This window comes from Puma concolor, chromosome E1 (genome assembly GCF_028749965.1).
Source record: "Puma concolor isolate L17-30 chromosome E1, mPumCon1.1.hap2, whole genome shotgun sequence".
Lineage (NCBI taxonomy): Eukaryota > Metazoa > Chordata > Mammalia > Carnivora > Felidae > Puma > Puma concolor.
The window spans coordinates 10,301,854-10,324,304 of NC_141680.1; the positions used below are offsets into that span (position 1 = coordinate 10,301,854).

A 22,451-nucleotide genomic window follows, 5' to 3' on the forward strand; every position below is an offset into this window, starting at 1 on the left:
CTCAGTTCTTTCTTGGGTCAAACTTTACCAAATGGATTAAGTTTTTTAAATTTCAACTTTTATTATCTACAGTTTTACTGCATTATGATATAACAGAGTGACCATAAAATTTCCTTTAAGAGACTGTAATGAGGCTTTCTTTCTGGAACAGGACAGATCAATGTTTTAACCATTCCATGAACAGTTTAGAAAAACTGTGTAAGACATATTGTTGAATTTTCTCATTTTTACTTGTGAGTCTATTTTAATGCATTTCTAATAGGTTCTGCAGGAGTCACTCTTCCAAGGTTTGCTGGTTAATGTGCTGGAGTTTGTGAATGCTACTTTTTCTTCTTCAACATAGAAGGTCCTGTCTGATTTAAGGTACCCTGTGGTGCCTGTGGAGGGTAGGGGAGGAAAGTCTGTCACTGATACTATTGTTTCAGTAGAATGACTCTGTAAGTCAGACAAAGCCATAGAGATAGGCACAATTAAAGCCACAGAGATAGGCACAATTAAATGACATTTTGTATTACTATCAAGAAAGATACTGGCCTTAAGAGACAGAAAGTGTAAGAAAAGCAGGTAGTGTTCTATCAAGTCACAAGTCTTTGGAGTCAGAGGGGAAATATTTATATCTAAATGCCAAAGAAGTACAAACTCTAATTAAGTGATGTGGCCATTTGAACGGAGGTCTAAGGCTCCCAATTAGGAGCTGCTAAGAATTAAGGAAAATATAACTTAAATCTAAGTTTGTTTGTCACAATGGGCATTATGACCACCTCCTTCCTCAAGTTTTGAAATCACTGTGCAGAGAGATTACAAAGATCTTGAACCTAGAATTCTACACCCAGAAAAACTATCAGTAAAGACAAGGTAAAACAACAGATCCTCACATAAAGGTTGAGAAAACCTATCATGCGTAGACTATCTTTGTACATGCTCAAACCAAATATGCTCCCACCACAGCAAAAGGAGCTCCAGTGGGTATTTGGAGTCCAGAGTAACAATCCTGTCCTTGTCCCTGCTAGAGGCCTCTGTTGCTTAAAAGCCTCACCTGGGATGAAATTCCTGTATTATTTATAAAAAAATACTTACATTAACTTTTTTTTTAATTTTTTTTTTAATGTTTATTTATTTTTGAGTTAGAGAGAGACAGAGCATGAATGGGGGAGGGCAGAGAGAGAGGGAGACACAGAATCGGAAGCAGGCTCCAGGCTCTGAGCCATCAGCCCAGAGCCCGATGCGGGGCTCGAACTCACGGACCGCGAGATCGTGACCTGAGCCGAAGTCGGACGCTCAACCGAATGAGCCACCCAGGCGCCCCCTAAACTAACTTTTTAATCCTAAAATGATTTAGAATTAAGTAGAGAAGTATTTAAAACAATTAAATGAGGGGCGCCTGGGTGGCTCAGTAGGTGAAGCATGTGGCTCTTGATCTCAGGGGTTGTGAGTTCAAGCCCCTCGTTGGAGATGGAGCCTACTTAAAAAAATAAAATAAAATAAAATAAGAATTAAATGAGTAGTAATTATGTAATTACGTATGTGTGTAAGCAGTATTATGTACTAAGAAATACTTGCAGTTTGGGATTCTATTTTTAACATTTAGGGGGATTAGACGTATAAAGAGTTCAGATCAGCCCTTGATTCCAATCTAAAATGTGTAATTGAGCAATTAATTTGTAATTTTAATTTGAAGTGTGCATCTTACATATACACACACACATAGAGAGAATGTGTGTTCTGAGATATATAAGAGGAGTTAAGAATCTCTGTTTAGAAATGTAATTATTAAGTATATAAGACTTTAAAAAACTGGACTGGTTTATCAGACCTAACAGGAACCTAAATATATGCAGCATGTATATTTTGCTTTCTGTCTTAATCTGGAAGGGGGTCTTTTTTTTTTAACAGAGATTTTAACCCATTCACATTTATTACAGTAATAGACATTTTTTATCTTATCTGTTTTTTCTATGTATTATCACTGCTCTTTGATATATACATCATTTTTAATCCTAAAAGAGCACATTTTCCAAAGTATGTCTCTCAGAACACTAGTTCCACTCTGAAATCCTTCCATGGTACAAAATACCTCTGAGAAAAATTCTTATTCTGAGAATATTCTCTTCTTAGTGAATATTGTAAAAAATTTGATGAGTCCTTGAAATTTAATGCCAACAGAAGCCATTAATTCATTTGACTCAAGCCTTCCGACCAACACCGCTCCCTTCCCCCAAGTCCCAAACTTCTATGAATAAGATCAAGCAGACAACAAAAAATATTTTGGAAAGAGAAAATGGAATTTTAAAAGTCAACAGGAAAACTGTAAGAAAAAGGTGAATATAGAGAGTGACAGAATATATAGAGGACCACAGGAAATACTCCAGCCAAAGCAAAGGAATGCAAAAACAGAGAAGGATCAGCAAAGTAGTGGGCGAACCCAAGAGTGAGACAGGACCAGGGGGAACCAAGTCCAAACTAAAACATGCTTCTCGGACACTTTCCATGTGTGAGGCTGTTCTAACGCTTCACCGGTTTTAACAACAACCTTATGAGGTACCTTATATTAGTAACTCCTTTTCTAGATGACAAAACTGAGGCTCAGAAAGCCTAAATCACTTGTCTAAAGTCTCAGAGCTGGAAGTGACAAAACTGGGATTTGCACAGTCTGGCTCCAGAGCCCAAAGTCTTAACCACCCTGCTTTTCATCTTCAAAAAGAAAATAAATTCTCCATAATAATGGAAGTAAAAGTGAGAAGCTCCAAAACAGGATAAAAGCATGTTAAGAGCATTTTAAAAGTAAATAATTATAATACCTGCACTACCTCCCTTCCAATCTTACTCCTTGCTTTTCTTTTAAAGTAATGTCTTCTGCCACAGGTCACAAGGTAAGCAATGTAAGATTACATTTCCTTCTCTCTAAGTCTAAATGCACTCCCTGGTTGTCCAGTAAATAATACATATGCGATCCTAATATGTTAAATACTGATTAGTTTTCAACTTTCAATCTACAGACAATGCACAGAAGATTTAATTATACTACTTATGGAACAGAACATTCTAGTCACATGAAAGGTTGAGAGGCAGACCAGGATAGGGTGTGAAGGATAAAATGGAAAAGACAGTTGAAATTTGAGGATGTTATATCCTCATTTACCTAGCAAGGACACTGTTTAAAGTTGGTCAGTGAAGAAATGCAGGTGGAAGGAAGGAAGGAAGGAAGGAAAGAAGGAAGGAAGGAAGGAAGGAAGATGGTAAACAATAGAATTCCTTAGAATTCTAATTTTTTTTTTTTAGTTTATTTATTTTTTGAGAGAGAGAGGGCAAACAGAAGAGGGGCAGAGAGAAAGGGAGAGAGAGAATCCCAAGCAGGTTCCGTACTGTCAGTGCAGAGGCTGATGTGACCATGACCTAAGCTGAAATCAAGAGTTGGATGTTTAACCGACTGAGCCACCCAGGTGCCCCAATTTCCCTAGAATTCCAAAGTGAAATACAGTAAAAGACTATATACCCACAACTATATTCCCCCATTGGCATTTTACCATACTGACAAGAACATCAGAAAATTTATGTATGACTTGCAGAAATGGGGGGGGGGGGGGGAGTAGAGGCATATACTAGTAAAAATGCACTAATTCCTAAAGTTTCACAGTAAAGGTTAGTATATAGCCTTGAAAGCTACTAAGTCAAGAAATAGTACAGGCATAAGGGGCATAGAGTATTATGTAGAATGATGGAGGTAACCATCATTTCTTTGAAATGCCCCCCAAAATGAGATAGGATGACGGATGGAAGGATGAATAGATGGATATATATATAAAGCAAATGTAGCAAAATGTTAACTGCAGATCTAGACGGTGGATATATGGGTGCTTACAGGTCTTTCATTTTTCTGATTAAATTTTTCTTAATACTGACACAAATGCGGTTGGGAGTGGATACCATGTCTGGAAAGAGATTGCCAGTATTCACCAATATTGCTGCTGTCTGTCCTCTGCCTGGCATCCACAAAGACGTTTTCCAGTCCCTCAGCATCCAGGTGGGGCCGTGTGACTGAAACTGGCCAGTAGAGCCTGGGTGGAAATGATGTGCGTCACTTCCAGGCCCGGCCGGTAGAATCTCCTGAGGTATCCTCCGTGAATCTTCCCCTGAATGCTGGTACATCCAGTGCAACCCAGCAGCCAGGCGCTAAGAATGAACGTTCACAGGCTTGAGTCTCTAACAATCGTCTAACTGCCCAGACTGCCCCCGACTCACACCGGACTGTGATGTAAGCGAGAAATCAACTTTTAGAGTCTTCAGTGGCTATTTGGGGATTTGTCTTTAACCAGTTAGCATTCACTATAACTAATATAAAGTAGGACCTAAGCGGGTAGAAGTAGAAGTTTCGCTTTCGTTTCACATCATTTGCATTTATTTAAATACGTAAATGCAGGGGCACCTGGCTGGCTCAGTCGGAAGAGCATGCGACTCTTGATCTCAGGGTTGTGAGTTTGAGCCCCAAATTCGGTGTAGAGATTACTAAAAAAATTAAATAAACTAAAAAAAATAAAATAAAATAAAAAATAAGTACATACATGCAAATTTAAGGTAAACAGCAAGCAAAAATCAGCTAGTAGTGAAACCGGGGAAAGCCCACTAAACTCACCTTTGACTAAGGCCTTCTTTAGCATTATCAGGCATCTTTGTGTGAATACAAAAAGGCAAAACTGCAAAATGGCACCCCTATCTCTGGACTGATACAACCCCACCTGGGCCCTCTCATCCCTTTATATCCAGATGCCTTTGAACAGTGCACAACCAACACAACTATACCCAGTAGCCCTGTCTACAATGCAGGTCTGACAACCTGGTTGGAAACTGAAAGACTGCTAACATCTAGAACTTCTAGTTCTAGGGAACTTCTAGGAAGTAAGAGTAATCAACAGGTTCTCATTCTAGCTGCCCTCATTCATGGATACGTTCGTGTCTTTTACTTGATCCATTTCTCCTGCCCATCCTGTAATACAATGCCACAATGAAGCCACAGTGACCCAACTCAAAGGATCACAGACACCACAAAAGAGGAATCCTGCTGCTACCATGGCCAATTCCAGGGCTAGAAAAGGTGTGCCCCGGAGAGGACAAGGTGCTTCCAACTGGAAGAGAGAAGACATGGGGGTTAATTCCAGCCCTTTCAAGCCTAGGGTCTAAGATGGGGATGTAAGATGGAAATTTTACCTCATTTACTCTTTAAATAGACCCTCCCTGCTCAAGCAACTGAGGTTCCTGTGGAAGGCAGCCATGAGATGTGCCACCTGGATCTCTATTCAAGAAAGAACTTGGCGTTCAGCTACAAGAACTGTAGTTAGCTGACACCTCCAGCTGTTAGTGCCACCAGGGTCCCAGGATTCAACCTGGCTTTTGAGCTGAAGGTGCCTTCTTCCCAGGCAGCCTCCAGCAGTGACTGACCACAGCAAGAACACTAGGGATTGGCCATTTCTGCCCAACCGAACTCCCTCAATCAGTTGGCCAGGGCCTCGCCACAGCTGCAGAGCTATCTGAGGCTCTCCCTGCCCAAACCTGCCACCCCCTCCTTTCCCTTCATACGCGCTGGATCCGCATCATGGCCTAAAACTCTCCCAGCCCAGTTCTGGCTTCCCACGCTTTTTGTGTTTGTCAGGTCTCTCATAAACTTCTTTCATTCCTAATTCTATTTAACGATATTTTTTAAAGTAATCTCTATACCCAACGTGGGGCTTGAACTCATGATCCCAAGATCAAGAGCCTCGTACTCCATGGACTGAGCCAGCCAGGCGCCCACCCCCACCCCCGCCCCGCCACCCCCCCCCAAGTCTTTTTAAAAGTCTGCATCTCAAAGGACAAAAGTGACACAATGTAAGAACTATGTAAAAATCACACTTGGGTGTTGCTCTTCCCTTGTCCAGCCTTCCTGTTTCCCCCCCCCTTACCTCTACCACTCATCTCTGGGCCCCTTGTTGTGACGACCCACTGAAGCACTTGTTCTGGTTCTAGTCCAATATACCACAACTGACACTGGGAAGCCCCCATCGCATCCTTGCCCTCAGGGTAAAGCAGAATGAAGACAGATTAATCTTTGACAAAACTCTGATTTCAAAAGTTTTTTGATGCATTCTACAGCATTTCATCATTGTATTAAGAGACCAGTTAAAATTGGGGCGCCTGGGTCGCTCAGTTAGTTGAGCATCTGACTCTTGATTTTGGTTCAGGTCATGATCTCAGGGTTCATGAGGTCGAGCCCCGCATGGGGCCCTGCGCTAACCGTGCAGAGCCTACTTGGGATTCTCTCTCTCCCTGTCTCTTTGCCCTTCCCCCACTCAAGTGCATGCGTACATTCTTTCTCTCTCCCTCTCTCTCTCTCTCTCTCAAAAAGAAATAAATAAACTTTAAAAAAAGGGATTAAGAAAAGAGACCAACTAAAATTATATTCATACTTTCAGGTCACCCTAGTCCCTAAGATTTCCTAATTGGTGATCTTTACTTGCAGCAAATCAGATTGAGTTCCCATTCTGAGATTATAGTCATTCTTGCAAAATGCAATAAAATAAGTCACTGGCATAAAAGCGGTCTTTTCATCTCCTGTCCATTAGAATGCTTTACAAAGCAAAGCCACTTAGAAACTGGAACCCAAATAACTCTTTTTTTAAAGGTTTTTTAAAGTCTATTTTTATTTATTTCGAGAGAGAGACTAAGAGCAAGCAGGGGAGGGGCAGAGAGAGGGAGATAGAATCCCAAGCAGGCTCCACACTGCCGGCACAGAGCCCCATGTAGGGCTCAAACTCACAAACCATGAGATCATGACCTGAGCCAAAGTCAAGAGTCAGACGCTTAATCAACTGAGCCACCCAGGCACCCCTAAGGTTTTATTTTTTTATTATTTAATTTATTTTTGATGTTTACTTATTTTTGAGAGAGACAGACAGAGTGCGAGTAGCGGAAGGCAGAGAGAGGGACACAGAATCCAAAGCAGGCTCCACGCTCCACACTGTCAGCACAGAGCCTGATGCAGGGATCGAACCCACAGACCGTGAGATCATGACCTGAGCTGAAGTCTGACGCTAAACTGACTGAGCTACCCAGGCATCCTGATTTTATTTTTACGTAATCTCCACACCCAACGTGAGGCTCCAACTCACGACTCTAAGGTCAAGAGTCACATGCTTCATCAACTGAGCCAGCCAGGCGCCCTGGAACCTAAAGAACTCTAACAAGGTGGGGTGGCAGGGCGGGGGGTGGGGGTGGGGGTGTCTCTTTGCAATGTGACACAAAGGAAATGAGTTTTTACAATACCTGGGCAGCTGTGTACCAGGGAGAGGTGTTTTTTTTTAAAGTGTTACATATCTTTGACCTAACAGTTTATTATGGGCTCTTTACGACAAAGGCATTATTTTGCAAATGTTGGTTATTCTGCCCAAAGAAGTTTGGATACAGGCCGTGAACTTTAGAGAGTTGCCCCTATGTAATCTACACAGTAACCCCATCTCTGATGTTTTTCTACACGCTATTCCCGTGTGGCAAAGTTTTCCATCCTGGTTGTTGTACCAGTCCAGTGAACCACAACTGCCGAGGAGGCACCCCACCTAGAGGCACCCCTCCTGGGCCCAGTCCCAGGGATACGGCCTGAGTCCCCTTGGCCTCCCTGTCAAGACAGACAGCTAAGGCACTGGGCGGTAAGCGAAGAGTGATGAATGGACCGAGGCTACGAAGATCAAGGGTTTAATTACAGCCCTGCTCCCGATCCCAGGGCTGTCACTGAACACAAGTCACTGCACCTCTCAAAGCCTCAATTTCCTCATTCAAATCCCAATTAAAAAATTACACCCTTGAGAACATTTTTAAGAGTTCTGACTCTGTCTTGGGAACACATACCCGCCGCCTGCCATTCCAGGATTCCAGCATTAAGTGGACCATCTCTCCCCAATCAGGCAAGATGTAATTTTTGAGGCTAAATTAAATTCCACTTCCTTCATGTGACAGTATGGAAATGTTCTGGCTTTGTTTTTAAATGCAACCCCGTGGTTGCAGCATCTAAATCTGTGCCGGAGGCCAGGATGATGAACCAGAAGATGACAACTAGAGCCCAGCTGACTCTCCAACCAGGCTCGCTTAATTTCTGAGGAAATAAAAATTTGATAAGCCGCTGAAGTTTCTGGTATCCCAGAATAAGCACAGACTATTTTGGGTAAGTAACAGTCACAATCAAGCCCTTGGTCTGAGTATGAGTAACAGATCTGCTGACGGGCTGCCACCTTCCTCGGGACTCCAGAAAGTGTGTGATACGCAAATGATGCACCGCAAAATGGACAATGAACCAGAAAACACTGCCAAGTCACACTTTTCGTTGCAAATGCCCAGAAAGTCTGCAGGAACTGCCTCCACCCACCGTATTCGAGACCCTGGCTGGGCGGCAGACAGGAGGGGCAAGTCAGACTCCACTACGAAATCTGGGCAGAACCCTCCCCCATCCCACCCCCACCCCCCCACCCCCCCGCCCCGACCCCTCTCTCCACCGGCCTGGCCTGCGTGCGCCGGGCCACGGAGACCGGCTCCCTCCCGCCCCACTCGCCGCGTCCGGGCAGACCCAGAGCTTCCAGGTACATGTTTATGGTGAGTGGCATTTCCTTGTCGCGGAACAGGCACAGGTAATTTCACAACCCCACTAGCGCATTCCAAAGGCAAGAATCACATCCCGGGAACTTCACCTTTCCACTCGCCCCTTGAGCGCCCGCGGGCAGCGCGGCGGCCGCTGGCCCGAAAGGCGGGTGGGGGAAGGGCGCCGGGCCGGGGAGGGGGCGCGGCGCGACCCCCGCAAACAGCACAGACCTGGTTCGGGATCCTCGGGCCGACCCGAGTGGTTGCCCATGCTCGGCCGACTCGGGCAACGGCCGGCTGGCCGGCCTCGGACACGGTGTCCGCCGTGCTGCAGCTCGCGCCGGCTCCGGCGGGCGAGGCAGCTGCGTCCGGCGGGTCCGCTCCAGTCAAAGAAAGGGCCGGGCGCCTTCCAGTTCCCGGCGGCCGCCGGCGGAGCCGCTCCTTGCCCGCGCGGGCGGGCCCCGCCCACCTCATCTGCATAGTGCCCGCCCGTCTCGTCTGCATATCGCTCTAGAGCATCCAAAGGGTCCCTCCCAGGCGTGGGAGGGCCGCACCGGCAGACCGATTCGGGCCTCTAGGGGCCGACGCTGAGAACTGCAGCTGGACAAGGTAGGCTGGAAAAACCCCACTGCGGGGAGGCTGAAGCCAAGTGCCGCAAGAAAGGCAAAATCCTGCGCGTGAGAAATTCGATCGCGTGTCGGGACAGGAACAACCTAGGGTTGGCACAGTACAGGCGCTTAGTGATTTCCTGGGTAAACGAAAGAATGGACGCACAAGCAACTCTTGCGGAGGGCGTGAAGAAAAATAACCCTTTAACAAGGACTCGCCCGTTATTCAAGATGGTAAATACTACCGCAAATAATAAAAATGCATACTAATCCTTAGTGGTAACCTTTTTTGCTGCTATCAGAAATGACTAACTTCTGGAAATTACCCTGGACAACTTTCATAGTTAATCTGACAGTGAAAAAAACTTAGAAATAACTAAATCTTGCTGTGAAACATATTTAGGACTAATAAAAAGATGAATGGAATGACTGGTTGTTTCCTGCATTACTTGACCGCTATGGCCCAATCCCAGTTCTTATCTTACTTATCAACATGTTAGGTCACCACTGATCACTCTTGACCCCTCAAAACAGGAGGAGGAGTTCAGACACCAGGACCCCACACCCTCCTGGTTTTCTGCCCACCTCTCTGCTCCTCCTCCCAATCCCCTTTGTTGGCTTCTCCCCATCTCCTTGATCTCTAGCACCTGGAGGCTCGTCGCCCCTATCCACTCTAACTTGGCCAGTGTCACCAACTTGTGGCTTTTATTTATTTTTTAATGTTTGTTTATTTTATTTTGAGAGGGGGGGGGCATAGAGAGAGGGAGAGAAAGAATCCCAAGCAGGCTCCACCCCATCAGTGCAGAGCCCAAGGTGGGGCTTGATTTCACCAACCTCCAGATAGTGACCTAAACCAAAGTCCAGAGTCTAACGCTTAATGGACGCAGTCATCCAGGTGACCCCCCAAACTTGTGGCTTTAAAATACCACCTATATATATCTTCAGCCTGGTACTCTCTTCTGTATTCCAGACTCATTTCACCAACTACCTTCTTTTTTTTTTTTTAATTTTTTTTTTTCAACATTTATTTATTTTTGGGACAGAGAGAGACAGAGCATGAACGGGGGAAGGGCAGAGAGAGAGGGAGACACAGAATCGGAAACAGGCTCCAGGCTCTGAGCCATCAGCCCAGAGCCCGACGCGGGGCTCGAACTCACGGAGCGCGAGATCGTGACCTGGCTGAAGTCGGACGCTCAACCGACTGCGCCACCCAGGCGCCCCACCAACTACCTTCTTGACACCTCCACTTAGGTGTCTTAAGAAGCATCTCCAGTTTAACTGGAAAAAACCCAAATTCTTGATTTTCTTTCATAGATGTCTCATACAGTCTTCTCCACCTCCATAAATGGAATATGTCAGAATACATGTCATAAATGCCACCACGTCTCAGCACTTCTCACCACGTTCACTGCTACCATCTGGTCCAAGCCATTGCCCATCCTACCAGGATGATTCCAACTGCTTCCTACCCAGGTTCCCATCTTCTGCCCCCAGCCTCTTTATAGTCTAGCATGCTGCTCCCAAAACTTAGTTCAGTCTAATCATATCCCACCTCCACTTACAGTGATCCAATAGCTTGCTGTCTCACTTGGAGGAAAAGTCAACACGCTTACCCTGACCTCCACCGAATAATTTTCCCCTCCTTCCATTCGTGGACTCACCTTCCCCCTCTCACACTGCTTTTACTACAGCAAGCTCCTCCTCACTGTTGCTCAACTAAGCCAATCATACGCCCACCCCAGGGCCTTTGCAGTTGTTGCTCCCTCTGCCCAGATTCCTCTTCCCCCACCTTCCTACATTATTATAGACCACATGGTCCACTCTCTCTCACTCCCTAAGTCTCTGGTCAAATGTCATTCTATTAAGAGGGGCTTCTCTTGTCACATTAAATAGTAAGCCAGACCCTCAGTGCACACGCTTCCCTGCTTTGTTAGCCTCCGTGACGTATATCACCATTCAGTATACTATATATTTTCTTGTCTACTGGCTTATTTTCTCCCCACTGGACTTCATAAAAACAGGTAATAAATGAATGACTTTACAGCCTGTACCATAAACCAATCAGCTCTTACACCTTACTTCCTTTTAATAGTACTGCCATGAGTTGATTTCGCCAACAAAACTGTTTGTCAAAGACAGATGCCATAGTTCTATTTCTGTAACCTACACAACCTAGTACAACACTGAGCACACAGAAACAAAAGTATTAAGGAAAAATAAATCGCATAGCATGATTTTCGAGCAGAAATGTGTGCGAAATCAAGTGCAGTCTCCGCCACCCCACTTTGTTAAAGTGGAAGAATAATCCCAGAAAAGATGGTTGACTTCCCAAAATATTTATGAAATGACAGACAAAGGCTGCAATTGTGAACACTGGAACAGTGACATAACTTCAATTTACAGAACAGTTACATCCTTATCCAGAGAGTTTTGAAAACTGATGAGTCATTTTATTAACCCCATTAAATGGTAAGGACTTAACCTGTGCCTTTTTATGACAACTAAATGAGACACCGACCCAACATACCTTCTGGACTCCTGTGGCTCTCTTTTAAAGTCTAAAATATCTAGTCAGCTCCTGTATGTATTTTCTCTCCTTAACTATTTTCAAATCTTGCCTCTCTCTTGTCTTTGCTGGCATTGGTCGAATCCAGGCCTTTAACATCATACAAGGATGAATTCGCATTAGCTTCCAGCTCACTTCTAGGCCTGCTACTGCTCAAATTCCCTCGTCACAAACCTACCAGAAATGCAAATCTGACCATAGCACACCTCTGGTTTTTTTTTTTAATTTATTGATTCATTTATTTATTTATCTATTTAGAGAGCGCATGGGCGGGGGAGGGGCAGAGAGAGGGAAAGAGAGAGAGAGGATCCCAAGCAGGCCCTGTACCATCAGTGCAGAGCCCGATGCGGGGCTCGATCTCTCATACCATGAGATCGTGACCTGAGCCGAAACCAATTCAGATGCTTAACCAAGTCACCCAGGTGCCCCAGCACGCCTCTGTTTAAAAGCTCCCCACAGCACCCCTCTACCTTTAACATAAAGGCCCCAGTTCTTCAGCACAGTATACGAAGACCCTTCATAACCTTGCACCCCACCTCCACCCTCGTTATCTTAGCCTCGTCTTTCAAAAGTACCTCCTTTTACTTTATATTCCGGCAACGAGATGCCCGTTGTGGTGCCTTGAACACACCCTGTTATTTCAGGCCTCTGTGCTTTGATGTCTACTATGTTCCCTCTGATCTGATACTCTTCTATAAGCTGGCTGCCTGGCAAGTGCCTATTCATCTTTTAAATTTTTGCTCAGGCTAAAATCACTTCTTCCGGTGAGCCTGCCCATCTCCGCCAGAGTTAAATACTCTCTCCCTCATGAAACTTTTGCACCTTGTAAATGCTTGTCTTTTCCCAAAAACCACCTTATTTCAACCATTCGCCTTTTTTTTTTTTTTAACGTTTATTTATTTTTGAGACCGAGAGAGACAGAGCATGAACGGGGGAGGGTCAGAGAGAGAGGGAGATACAGAATCTGAAGCAGGCTCCAGGCTCTGAGCTGTCAGCACAGAGCCCGACGCGGGGCTCAAACCCATGGACCGCGAGATCGTGACCTGAGCCGAAGTCGGCTGCTTAACCGACTGAGCCACCCAGGCGCCCCCCATTCGCCTTTATACAATTATAAACCCTTTGAGTGGCAGTGATGCTGTCTTAATAATTTTTGCATTCCTAGTATCTAATGTATAGTAGGCGAAATAAATCATATATTTATTTACTCTGTAATTCAGTTAAAATGCTAACTTCTCAAACAAACATAATCGCTCTGTGTTGGTTACTTGAACTTCTGAAGGATTCTTGGCTATCCAGAGAAATCCCATGTAACTGAAATGAGAAGACTAAATTACATAAAAGTCAAGTCTGCCCAAATTAATCTATGATTTTAACAAAATGCAAATTAATCATGAACTTAATGTGTTTATTCCAAAGTTCACCTGGAACAATAAGTGCATTGGGCAATCTGAGAAAATTTATAAGGAGAGGGCTCCTACTCGGCTCGGTTGGTAGAGCACACAACTCTTGATCTCAGGGTTGTGAGTTCAAGCCCCATATTAGGTATGGAGATTACTTAAAAATAAAATCTTAAAACACAAAGAAAGAAAGAAAATTTACAAGAGGAAGAATAAAGAGGAGAGGTTTACCTTATTAGAATTAAAAACATGCCATAAAATTACATAAGAAAAACTGTATAGTTATCACAGAATGGAAATGCCCCCCCACAAAAAAATGATTTAGAAGAATTTAACATAACGTAGCACTTCAAATTAAGTGAGACCCACATCTCACCCTTTGTGCCAAAAATAGAGTCCAATTCAATATAAATTTAACTGTAAAATATGAAAATATGAAAGTCCCAGAAGTAAATGTGGATAAATATTCTTATAATATTGAAGGGTAAGGAAGCCTTTTTTATTGTCCCACTTTTCATTTTGAACATTTTCAAAGTCATAGAAAAGTGTGAAGAGAACACTACACCCTTCTATATTTATCACCTAAAATTACCAATTGTGGACATTCGACTGCATTTGCTTCTTATCTCTGCCCCCTTCCATTTTTCTTTTCATTGCATCATTTGAAAGTGTATGGTAGATATAATGACACTTCACCCCTAAATACTTCCACTATGATCTGCTAAGGCATTCTCCTCCAATAGCATTATCACATCTAAGAAAAATAGTATTTTCAAAATATCATATAGTATATAGCCTATATCAAAATTTCCCCAAATGTCTCCAAAATCTATGTATTTTTAAGCACCAAGATCCAATCAGTGTTGAGTGCTGTGTAAAGAAGACACATCCTCAAACAACCTTGACCAATGAGTTTGAGATGCTGATAGATAGAGGTTGCCCGATAAAACTATCTTAATTTTTTTTTCAATGTTTTTTATTTATTTTTGGGACAGAGAGAGGCAGAGCATGAACAGGGGAGGGGCAGAGAGAGAGGGAGACACAGAATCGGAAACAGGCTCCAGGCTCCGAGCCATCAGCCCAGAGCCCGACGCGGGGCTCGAACTCACGGACCGCGAGATCGTGACCTGGCTGAAGTCGGACGCTTAACCGACTGCGCCACCCAGGCGCCCCACCGATAAAACTATCTTAAGAGGAGAGACGCCTGGGTGACTCAGTCCGTTTAGCCTCCAACTTTAGCTCAGGTCATGATCTCTCACTTTGTGAGTTCAAGCCCTGCGTTGGGCTCTGTGCTAACAGTTCAGAGCCTGGAACCTGCTTTAGATTCTGTGACTCCCTCTCTCTCTGCCCCTCTCTCCCCCCCCAAAAATGAATAAACATTTAAAAATTTTGTTTAAAGGAGGTAGAGAAACTGAACACACTCACAGTAATTATTCCTGAGGGCACAATCTCATAATTTTATATATTAGACATCACTGTAAACGATACTTTTAAAGATAACTTTAAAAGCAGCGTGGTGAGGGATGCCTGCGTGGCTCGATTTGTTGGGCCTCTGACTTCCGCTTAGGTCATGATCTCGCGGTTCATGGGTTCCAGCCCCGCATCGGGCTCTGTGCTGACAGCTTGGAGCCTGCTTGGGATTCTGTGTCTCCCTCTCTCTTTACTCCTCCCCCTCTCATTCTCTGTCTCTCTCTGTTTCTCAAAAATGAATAAACGTTAAAAAAAAATTTTTAAAGCAGCACGGTGAAAGGGCAGGTTGTGGTGATCACACACACGTGGGACAAATAAAATGCCAGAATGTGATGTGAATAGGATAAAACTTCCAGTGGGCTCTAAGAATGCTTATCTCAAGCAACAGGTGAAGGTAGAGCCAATGTGCTCCTAAGCCAGTATTAAATAACCTCAAAAATTACTCTAGTGATGATGAATGATGCTGAGGTCAAAGATGCCTGTGATGCTTGTTTAAAAACAGAGCAAAAAAAAAAAAAATAGAGCAACAGTGCAACTCTAAATTACTATATTTTACAGTGTGTGGTTTCAAATGTAGAAGTGTGACTCAGTTGATAAATACTGTATTTTCTTTCTTTCTTTCTTTCTTTCTTTCTTTCTTTCTTTCTTTCTTTCTTTCTTTCCTTTCTTTCTTTCTTTCTTTCTTTCTTTCTTTCTTTCTTTCTTTCTTTCTTTTCTTTCTTTCTTTCTTTCGTAGGCTCCATGCCCAACATGGGACTTGAACTCATGACCCCAAGATCAAAACTTGCATGCTCTACTGACTGAGCCAGTCAGGTGCCCCCAAATTCTGTATTTTCTATTTCATCTATATTTGAAATGTTTATTTAAGGGAGACCAAAAAAGGGTTTTAGAAATAGTCATTGAGGGGTGCCTGGGTGACTCAGTCAGTTAAGCATCCGACTTCGGCTCAGGTCATGATCTCGTGGTCTGTGAGTTTGAGCCCCACATCAGGCTCTGTGCTGACAGCTCGGAGCCTGGATCCTGTTTCGGATTCTATGTCTCCCTCTCTCTGCCCCTCCTCTACTCACGCACTCTCTCTCTCTCAAAAATAAATACACATTTAAAAAATTTTTTTTAAAAAGAAAGAAATAGTAATTGAATATAAAGATCCCCTGATGGGGGCACCTGGGTGGCTCAGTCGATTGGGAGTTCGGCTCAGGTCATGATCTCACAGTCAGTGAGTTCAAGCCCCGCGTTGGGCTCTGGGCTGACAGCTCAGAGCCTGGAGCCTGCTTTGGATTCTGTCTCCCTCTCTCTCTGCCCCTCCCCAGCTCATGCTCTGTTGTCTCAAAAATGAATAAACGTTAAAAAATTAAAAAAAAAAAGATTCCCTGATGTTTAGGCATGCATAATATGTGCATGGGTCCATTTTTATTAAAAAATATTATATGATATTGTCCATATTAGTGCATATAGAAATAAATTTGGACATGTATATAACCAATTACTACCAATAACTACATCTGGAAAAAGAGAGTTATGGAAGACTTTCTTTCTCCATAGCAAGTATCTCTAATGTCTTAACGATAAACATATGTTACTTTTATGATCAGAGCACACAAAAAGTTAAAAACAAAAAAAAAAGTGTGTATCCTTAAACCCAGCAATTTGTCTTCTAGGAATGTGTTCAAAAGAAATAATTGCAAATACTCATAAACATCTAGCTTCCAAGATAATGATTCTTCACGTTTACTGAGAAATAATTACACGCCAGGGACTATTCTAAGTACTTTACATACTTTAACTTATTCAATTCCTTGCCAAAATCCAATAAGGTAAAGCTATTTTTTTTTTTACCCCAATGAAAGATTAGAAAATGACCAAGAAGGTGGGGTGCCTTGGTAGCTCAGTCGGTGGAGCGTCTGACTTCAGCTCAGGTCGTGATCTCACAGTCCATGGGTTCGAGCCCCGCGTCAGGCTCTGTGCTGACAGCTCAGAGCCTGGAGCCTGCTTCAGATTCTGTGTCTCCCTCTCTCTCTGACCCTCCCCCGTTCAAGCTCTGTCTCTGTCTCAAAAATAAATAAACGTTAAAAAAAATTTTTTTTAATAAAAAAGAAAGAAAGAAAGAAAGAAAGAAAGAAAGAAAGAAAGAAAGAAAGAAAATGACCAAGAAGGTAAATACCTTGACCAAGGTTACTTAGCCATAAGGTGGCAGAGCTAGGACTTAAACCTGTGTCGGGGGTACCTCAGGCTGTCCCCAGGTTTGGAGATTCCTAGACTGGCAGGACTCAGCATGTAGTTGGGCTCATGGCCATGATGTGCTCCAGGGAGAGGATACAAAAAAGGGAAAGGACCCACGGGACAGGCCGAAGGAAACCAGATGCAAGCTTCCAAACAGGGGAGTCATAGAGGATGCCTAATTCCTCCAGCAACAAGTTGTGACAACACAAGTATGATGTCATATTAGAGGGCAGTTCACTAGAGACTCCGGACCCAGGTTTTTATCGGGGGCTGGTCACACAGGCACTTTCTGCCTAGCACCTGACAAAACTCCAGACTTTCTGAAGGACTGCAGATGCTCAGCATAAATCTCAGGGTTTGCACAGACAGTTTAGGCCCAGGGAACCAGGCTTGTCAGCTGGGATGCTGGAAACCAGCCTGAAATCCAAGTTCCCAGAAGCCAGCCAAGCGCCAACCTTGCAAGCAGCCTTTCTAAGGACAGCCATCCCAGGCCTGCTCCGTTCACTTTTTTCTGCACAGTGCCCCTTCCATTTAACTCCAGAATCTGTGCTCTTAACAAGTGTTCACTGCTTCTCTTCTGTTTGCAATGGCAAAAACCTGGGGAGAAAACCTTCTGGGTTGAGCATAAGTGGCCTAGTTAAATAAATGATAACAGCCACACAATGGCATCCTGTGCAGTCTTTAAAACAATGTGCCAGACATATTAAGTTACAGAGAAGAACGATATATATATTAAAAATATAATTCATAAATTTTTGGTACATAAACAAAAAAGACCTGGATACAAACACCCAGATAAGCGGGAAAGGGTTGGGAAAATTATACCTCAAGCCTCTGATTAAAGGTGGCTCTATTTGAGTGGGTCTGATTTTTATGTCTTTTATGTCCTTTTTTTGCCTGTCCACATATTTTAAATTTTGTCCTAATGTGCATGTACTGTTTTTTGCTTCAGTAATTTCAGAATTCACTTTGTAAGAAATCACATGTGTTCTTAAAATTATTTTCAGTAAAATTGCTTATGTTACCAAAAGATTCTTCTGTTTCTAGAAGGATTCTTTAAATAATTATTAATTCAGCATAGATACTTGACATATACTCATCTCTTCCCCATAACACTGTTAAGAACTTAGCTTAATCTGAACGTAGTACTATATGACAATTCATATTTTTACTAAATACCATAGTGTCCATCCACCACTTTTTAATAACATGATATCAAACTGTAATTTAAATGTTACAAAAACTTCAAACAATCAAAATTAGAAAGAAATATTACAATGGCCCTCTATTCACCCAACAAACCAGTTTCAACAATTAGCAATTCGTGGTCAATCTTGTTCCATCGACCATCATCTATTTCTCTCTCTATCTTCAGTTATTTTGAAACGAATCCCAGGTATTCTATTTCATTGGTAAATATTTCAGTCTATTTCTTTTGAGAGAGAGAGAGTGAGAATGAACAGGGGAGAGGCAGAGAGAGAGAAAGAGAGAGAATCCCAAGCAGGCTCCACACGGTCAGCACAGAGCTCCAGGTAGGGCTTTAACCCACGAACCACGAGATCGTGACCTGAACCAAAGTCAGAAGCTTAACTGACTGAGCCACTCCAGTGCCCTTTGGATTTTTTAAAATCATGATTCATACCACCACACACCTATCAGAATGGTGAAAATCCAAAACATTGACAATATCAAATGCTGGTGAGGATATGGAGCGACAGCAATGTTCTTGGGCGTCGCTCTTGGGAACGCACCTGGAAATACAGTTCGACAGTTTCTTACAAAACTCAGCATATCCTTATCACAACCTGCTAATCATGCTCCTTGACAGTCACCCAAATGAGCTGGAAAGTTATGTTCGCACAAAGACCTGTCCACAAATGTTTCCAGCAGCTTTATTCATAATCGCCAACACTTGAAAGCAATCAAGATGTTGAATGAATGAATGGACGAACAAAATGTGGTGCATCCAGACAATGGAATATTATTCAGTGCTAAAAAAGAAAGGAGCCGTTGAACTACAAAAAGACATGAAGGGGCCGTAAATGCACCTTGTGAGTTAAGGAGGCCAGTCTGAAAAGGCTATATACTATAGGATTCGAAATATAGGACATTCTAGAAAAGGCAAGACTTTATTTAAATTTTTTTTTTCAACGTTTATTTATTTTTGGGACAGAGAGAGACAGAGCATGAACGGGGGAGGGGCAGAGAGAGAGGGAGACACAGAATCGGAAACAGGCTCCAGGCTCTGAGCCATCAGCCCAGAGCCCGATGCGGGGCTCGAACTCACAGACCGCGAGATCGTGACCTGGCTGAAGTCGGACGCTTAACCGACTGCGCCACCCAGGCGCCCCAAAAAGGCAAGACTTTAGAGACAGTAAAAAGCTCAGTGGTTGCCAGATGTTTTGAAGGAAGGACAGATGACTTCCGTGGAGCACAGGGTATTTTTGAGGCAATGAAACTACTCTGCATGATACACTGGTGGTGGATACATATCATTATGCATTTGTCTAAACCCATGGAATATACAACACAAACAGTGAGCCCTAATATAAACTCTGGACTCTAGTTAATAACAATGGATCTACATTGGTTCACCAGTTGTAACAAATGTACCACACTATTGCAAGCTATTAATGATAGGGGATACTGGGAGTGATGGTGAGGGGTATATGGGAACTTTCTGTACTTTCCACTCATTTTTCTATAAACCTAAAACTGCTTTAAAATATATATATTCCTTTAGGGGAGCCTGGGTGACTAGGTCAGTTAAATGTCCAACTTTGGCTCAGGTCATGATCTCACGGTTCGTGGATTTGAGCCTCACGTTGGCCGACAGCTGAGGGCCAGGAGCCAGCTTCGGATTCTGGGTCTCCTTCTCTCTCTCTCTGCCCCTCCCCGCCCCATGCTCTGTCTCTTTCTCAAAAATAAAATAAAACATTAAAAAAAATTTTTTTTAATGTATTCCTTAAAAAAAATCATGACCCAAACAATTACCTCAAACTCAAAGCAGCACAACACAAATATAACAGTCACTGGGCTATCAGCACTATCAGCCATCTCCTACTTCTTTCTTGTTAAAGAACTCTGGACAGGACGCTGATGGAAGGTCACACTATTCTTAGCCCAGGAGAGAATCTTAATGACACAGTCTAAAGCCAATGACGGTGATCCCATTTTCCTTGCTAGCACCTGGGTTAGGAATGCTATGTGACCCAGGTCTGGCCAACATCATGAGGGGAGGTCTGCTGGTGGGGGAAGTTCTCTTGCCCTTAAAGGGACATACTGGAAGAGACGTCTCTTCTCCGCGGACGTAGTCCTCTCAGCTGAAGATCACCAGAACTGCAGCAGCCATCTTGGATGGCGGGGGAGCTAGCCAGAGGGCCACGCCAACATGCTCAGGATGGCAGACCAGGAAGATGGAAAGAACCTGGATCCCTGATAACATCACTGTCCCCTCAAACAACCTTTGAGTCGCCTACCTTTTCTTTTGTTATACAACATAGTATATACTTCCTTAGCGTGGAAGTCCAGCTGAATCAGATATAATCGGACCAGGTAGCTATTCTCGTTCTCCTCTTCTAAGTAAAGGACTCCGATTCAGAGAAATTAAGCTATCTTGCCCAAGAACATAGAGATTAAGAGTAAGGAGCTGGAATGCAAGTCAGGCCTGTTGTCTCCAAAGCACTGTTTTTTCTTTTTCTTTTCTTTTCTTTTTTCTTTTTTCCTTTTTTTTTTTTTTTGTCTATATCTCTTTGCCTCCAGTAGAAGCTGGGCACCGAATCTTCAAAGAGGTGAGTATTTCAGGATTCAGAAAAGCAAACAGTTTCATGCAATAAGTAACTGTAACTGTGAAAGAAAATCTTGAAAATCCTCCTTGAATTATAGAAAATGCATTTTTCTCCTCAACAGGGTGTAACTTAAATATGAATAACACTGCTACAATCTAAATGAAATAAGACTGAGATATGATCATTTGTGCCATAAAACCCTATACACAAAAATTCCCACTGTCTGTACTTGTCTCAGCCACTGACTCATGAGTGACCATGTTCAGGCCACCCTCTGAGCTTATGAGAGCTCTATTATCTACCCACCACCTTCTCTGGAGAGCTTGGCATAAATAATAAAAAAGTCATCATTGGCCTTCAAGATTCTGAAGTTCACATTATGTGTGAAAGAAAGGCCTAGGCTGAAGACCTACCTATATATTCGCATAACCTAATGTTTCCCTTGGCTGCACAAGTCTAGGAATAGAAATGGGGCCATGTTAACAGCATCGAATGGGATTGTTCTGGCTCTAGTCACTCACTATAAACTTGACCTTCATCCCCACTGCGCAGTTCCCTCCAGTTATTTCTAGAGTGCGGCAGCTTCCAAGTTCTCAAAGCAAGAACTCAGTGCACTCATAGCATGTACTCTTTAGGTTCCCTCTTGTTCAGAACTCCCTTGGGAAATCCAACTGGTGCAGACCACGCCTCCACCCTCCACTCAGCTGCCCAAGGAGGCTGCCCATCGCCAGCGGTCCTCACTCTTGCTGTCGCGGTCATTGGAACTGCTCCACCGGCCAGGCCTGCCATCCCCTCAATGCTGCTGTGGCGCCCATGACCTCTGTGCTGCCTCATGTGGTCACAGGATGTCCCTGCTACAGGCCTCATCTCTAGGACCCCCATGTCTAGCTTGGGTTTCTACAGCAGCCAAAGCTGCCTCTCTGGCTTGGTGACTATATCAGTAATTGCCTCAATAGCCGTATCAGTGACGAGAGAGATGTTTGGAAAGAGAATCACCACAGCTTAGCCCTGGTGGCTTCCGAGAGTTGGCATTCTGGATCATGCTTTTTTAACTTTCTCTGTACTTTTCTAGATGGTGCTTTAAGCTATCAAGCATTCATAATTTCAATAAAAACAATGTCATTTTTCTTATCGAAGACTATTCATGATGAAAAATAATAATGTAAGTGGCGTTATGCACACTACACTGAATATAACAGGAGACAAGATTGCCCATGCCTTAGAGGAGCTTAGACTGCTTTATTCAATAAATAATATCCAGGATCTGTTTTATACATCACACGATTCACGCTTTCCATATTCTAACGGAGGGGAAAGATCTCAACCTTTTTTTAAGTTTATTTCTTTATCTTTTTAAGTAGTCCCTACACCCAAAGTAGGGCTCAAACTCATGACTTTAAGATCAAGATTTGCATGCTCTTTGGACTGAGCCAGCCAGGTGCCCCCAAACCTCGACTTTCTTGGGGCGCCTGGGTGGCTCAGTCGGTTAAGCCTCTGACTCTTGATCTGGGCTCAGGTCATGATCTTATGGTTCATGAGTTCGAGCCCCGCATTGGGGCTGTTAGCGCAGAGCCTGCTTGGGATTCTGCCTCCTTCTCTCTCTGCCCCTCTCCTGCTTGCTCTCTCTCTCTCCAAATAAATAAAAATAAACTTAAAAAACAAAAACAAAAAAACCCTCGACTTTCTTAATAAGCCAAAGGCCAACTTGCTAAACAGAGGCTAGATTCACACCAAGAAAACCAAGAATAACTTGAACATGGCGAGAGAGCCAAAGAGGGAGTAACAAAATTTAGTAACGGCATCAGCA

At 43.4% G+C, this 22,451-nt stretch overlaps 1 protein-coding gene across 7 annotated transcripts in view; it reads right to left on the reverse strand.

The window, feature by feature from the left end:
* Positions 1 to 22,451, reverse strand: part of SPECC1 (sperm antigen with calponin homology and coiled-coil domains 1) — a 288,182-nt gene that overhangs the window by 143,218 nt on the left and 122,513 nt on the right. Inside the window, exon 1 of one of the 7 annotated variants that reach the window (XM_086686140.1) lies at positions 8,827 to 9,037. The exons of the other annotated variants lie outside the window; for them this stretch is intronic. Coding sequence (XP_086542266.1) covers positions 8,827 to 8,866 — 40 coding nt within the window. The 5' untranslated portion in view covers positions 8,867 to 9,037. Of the gene's footprint in view, positions 1 to 8,826; positions 9,038 to 22,451 lie in introns of those variants that run through there. 7 annotated transcript variants of the gene reach the window in all.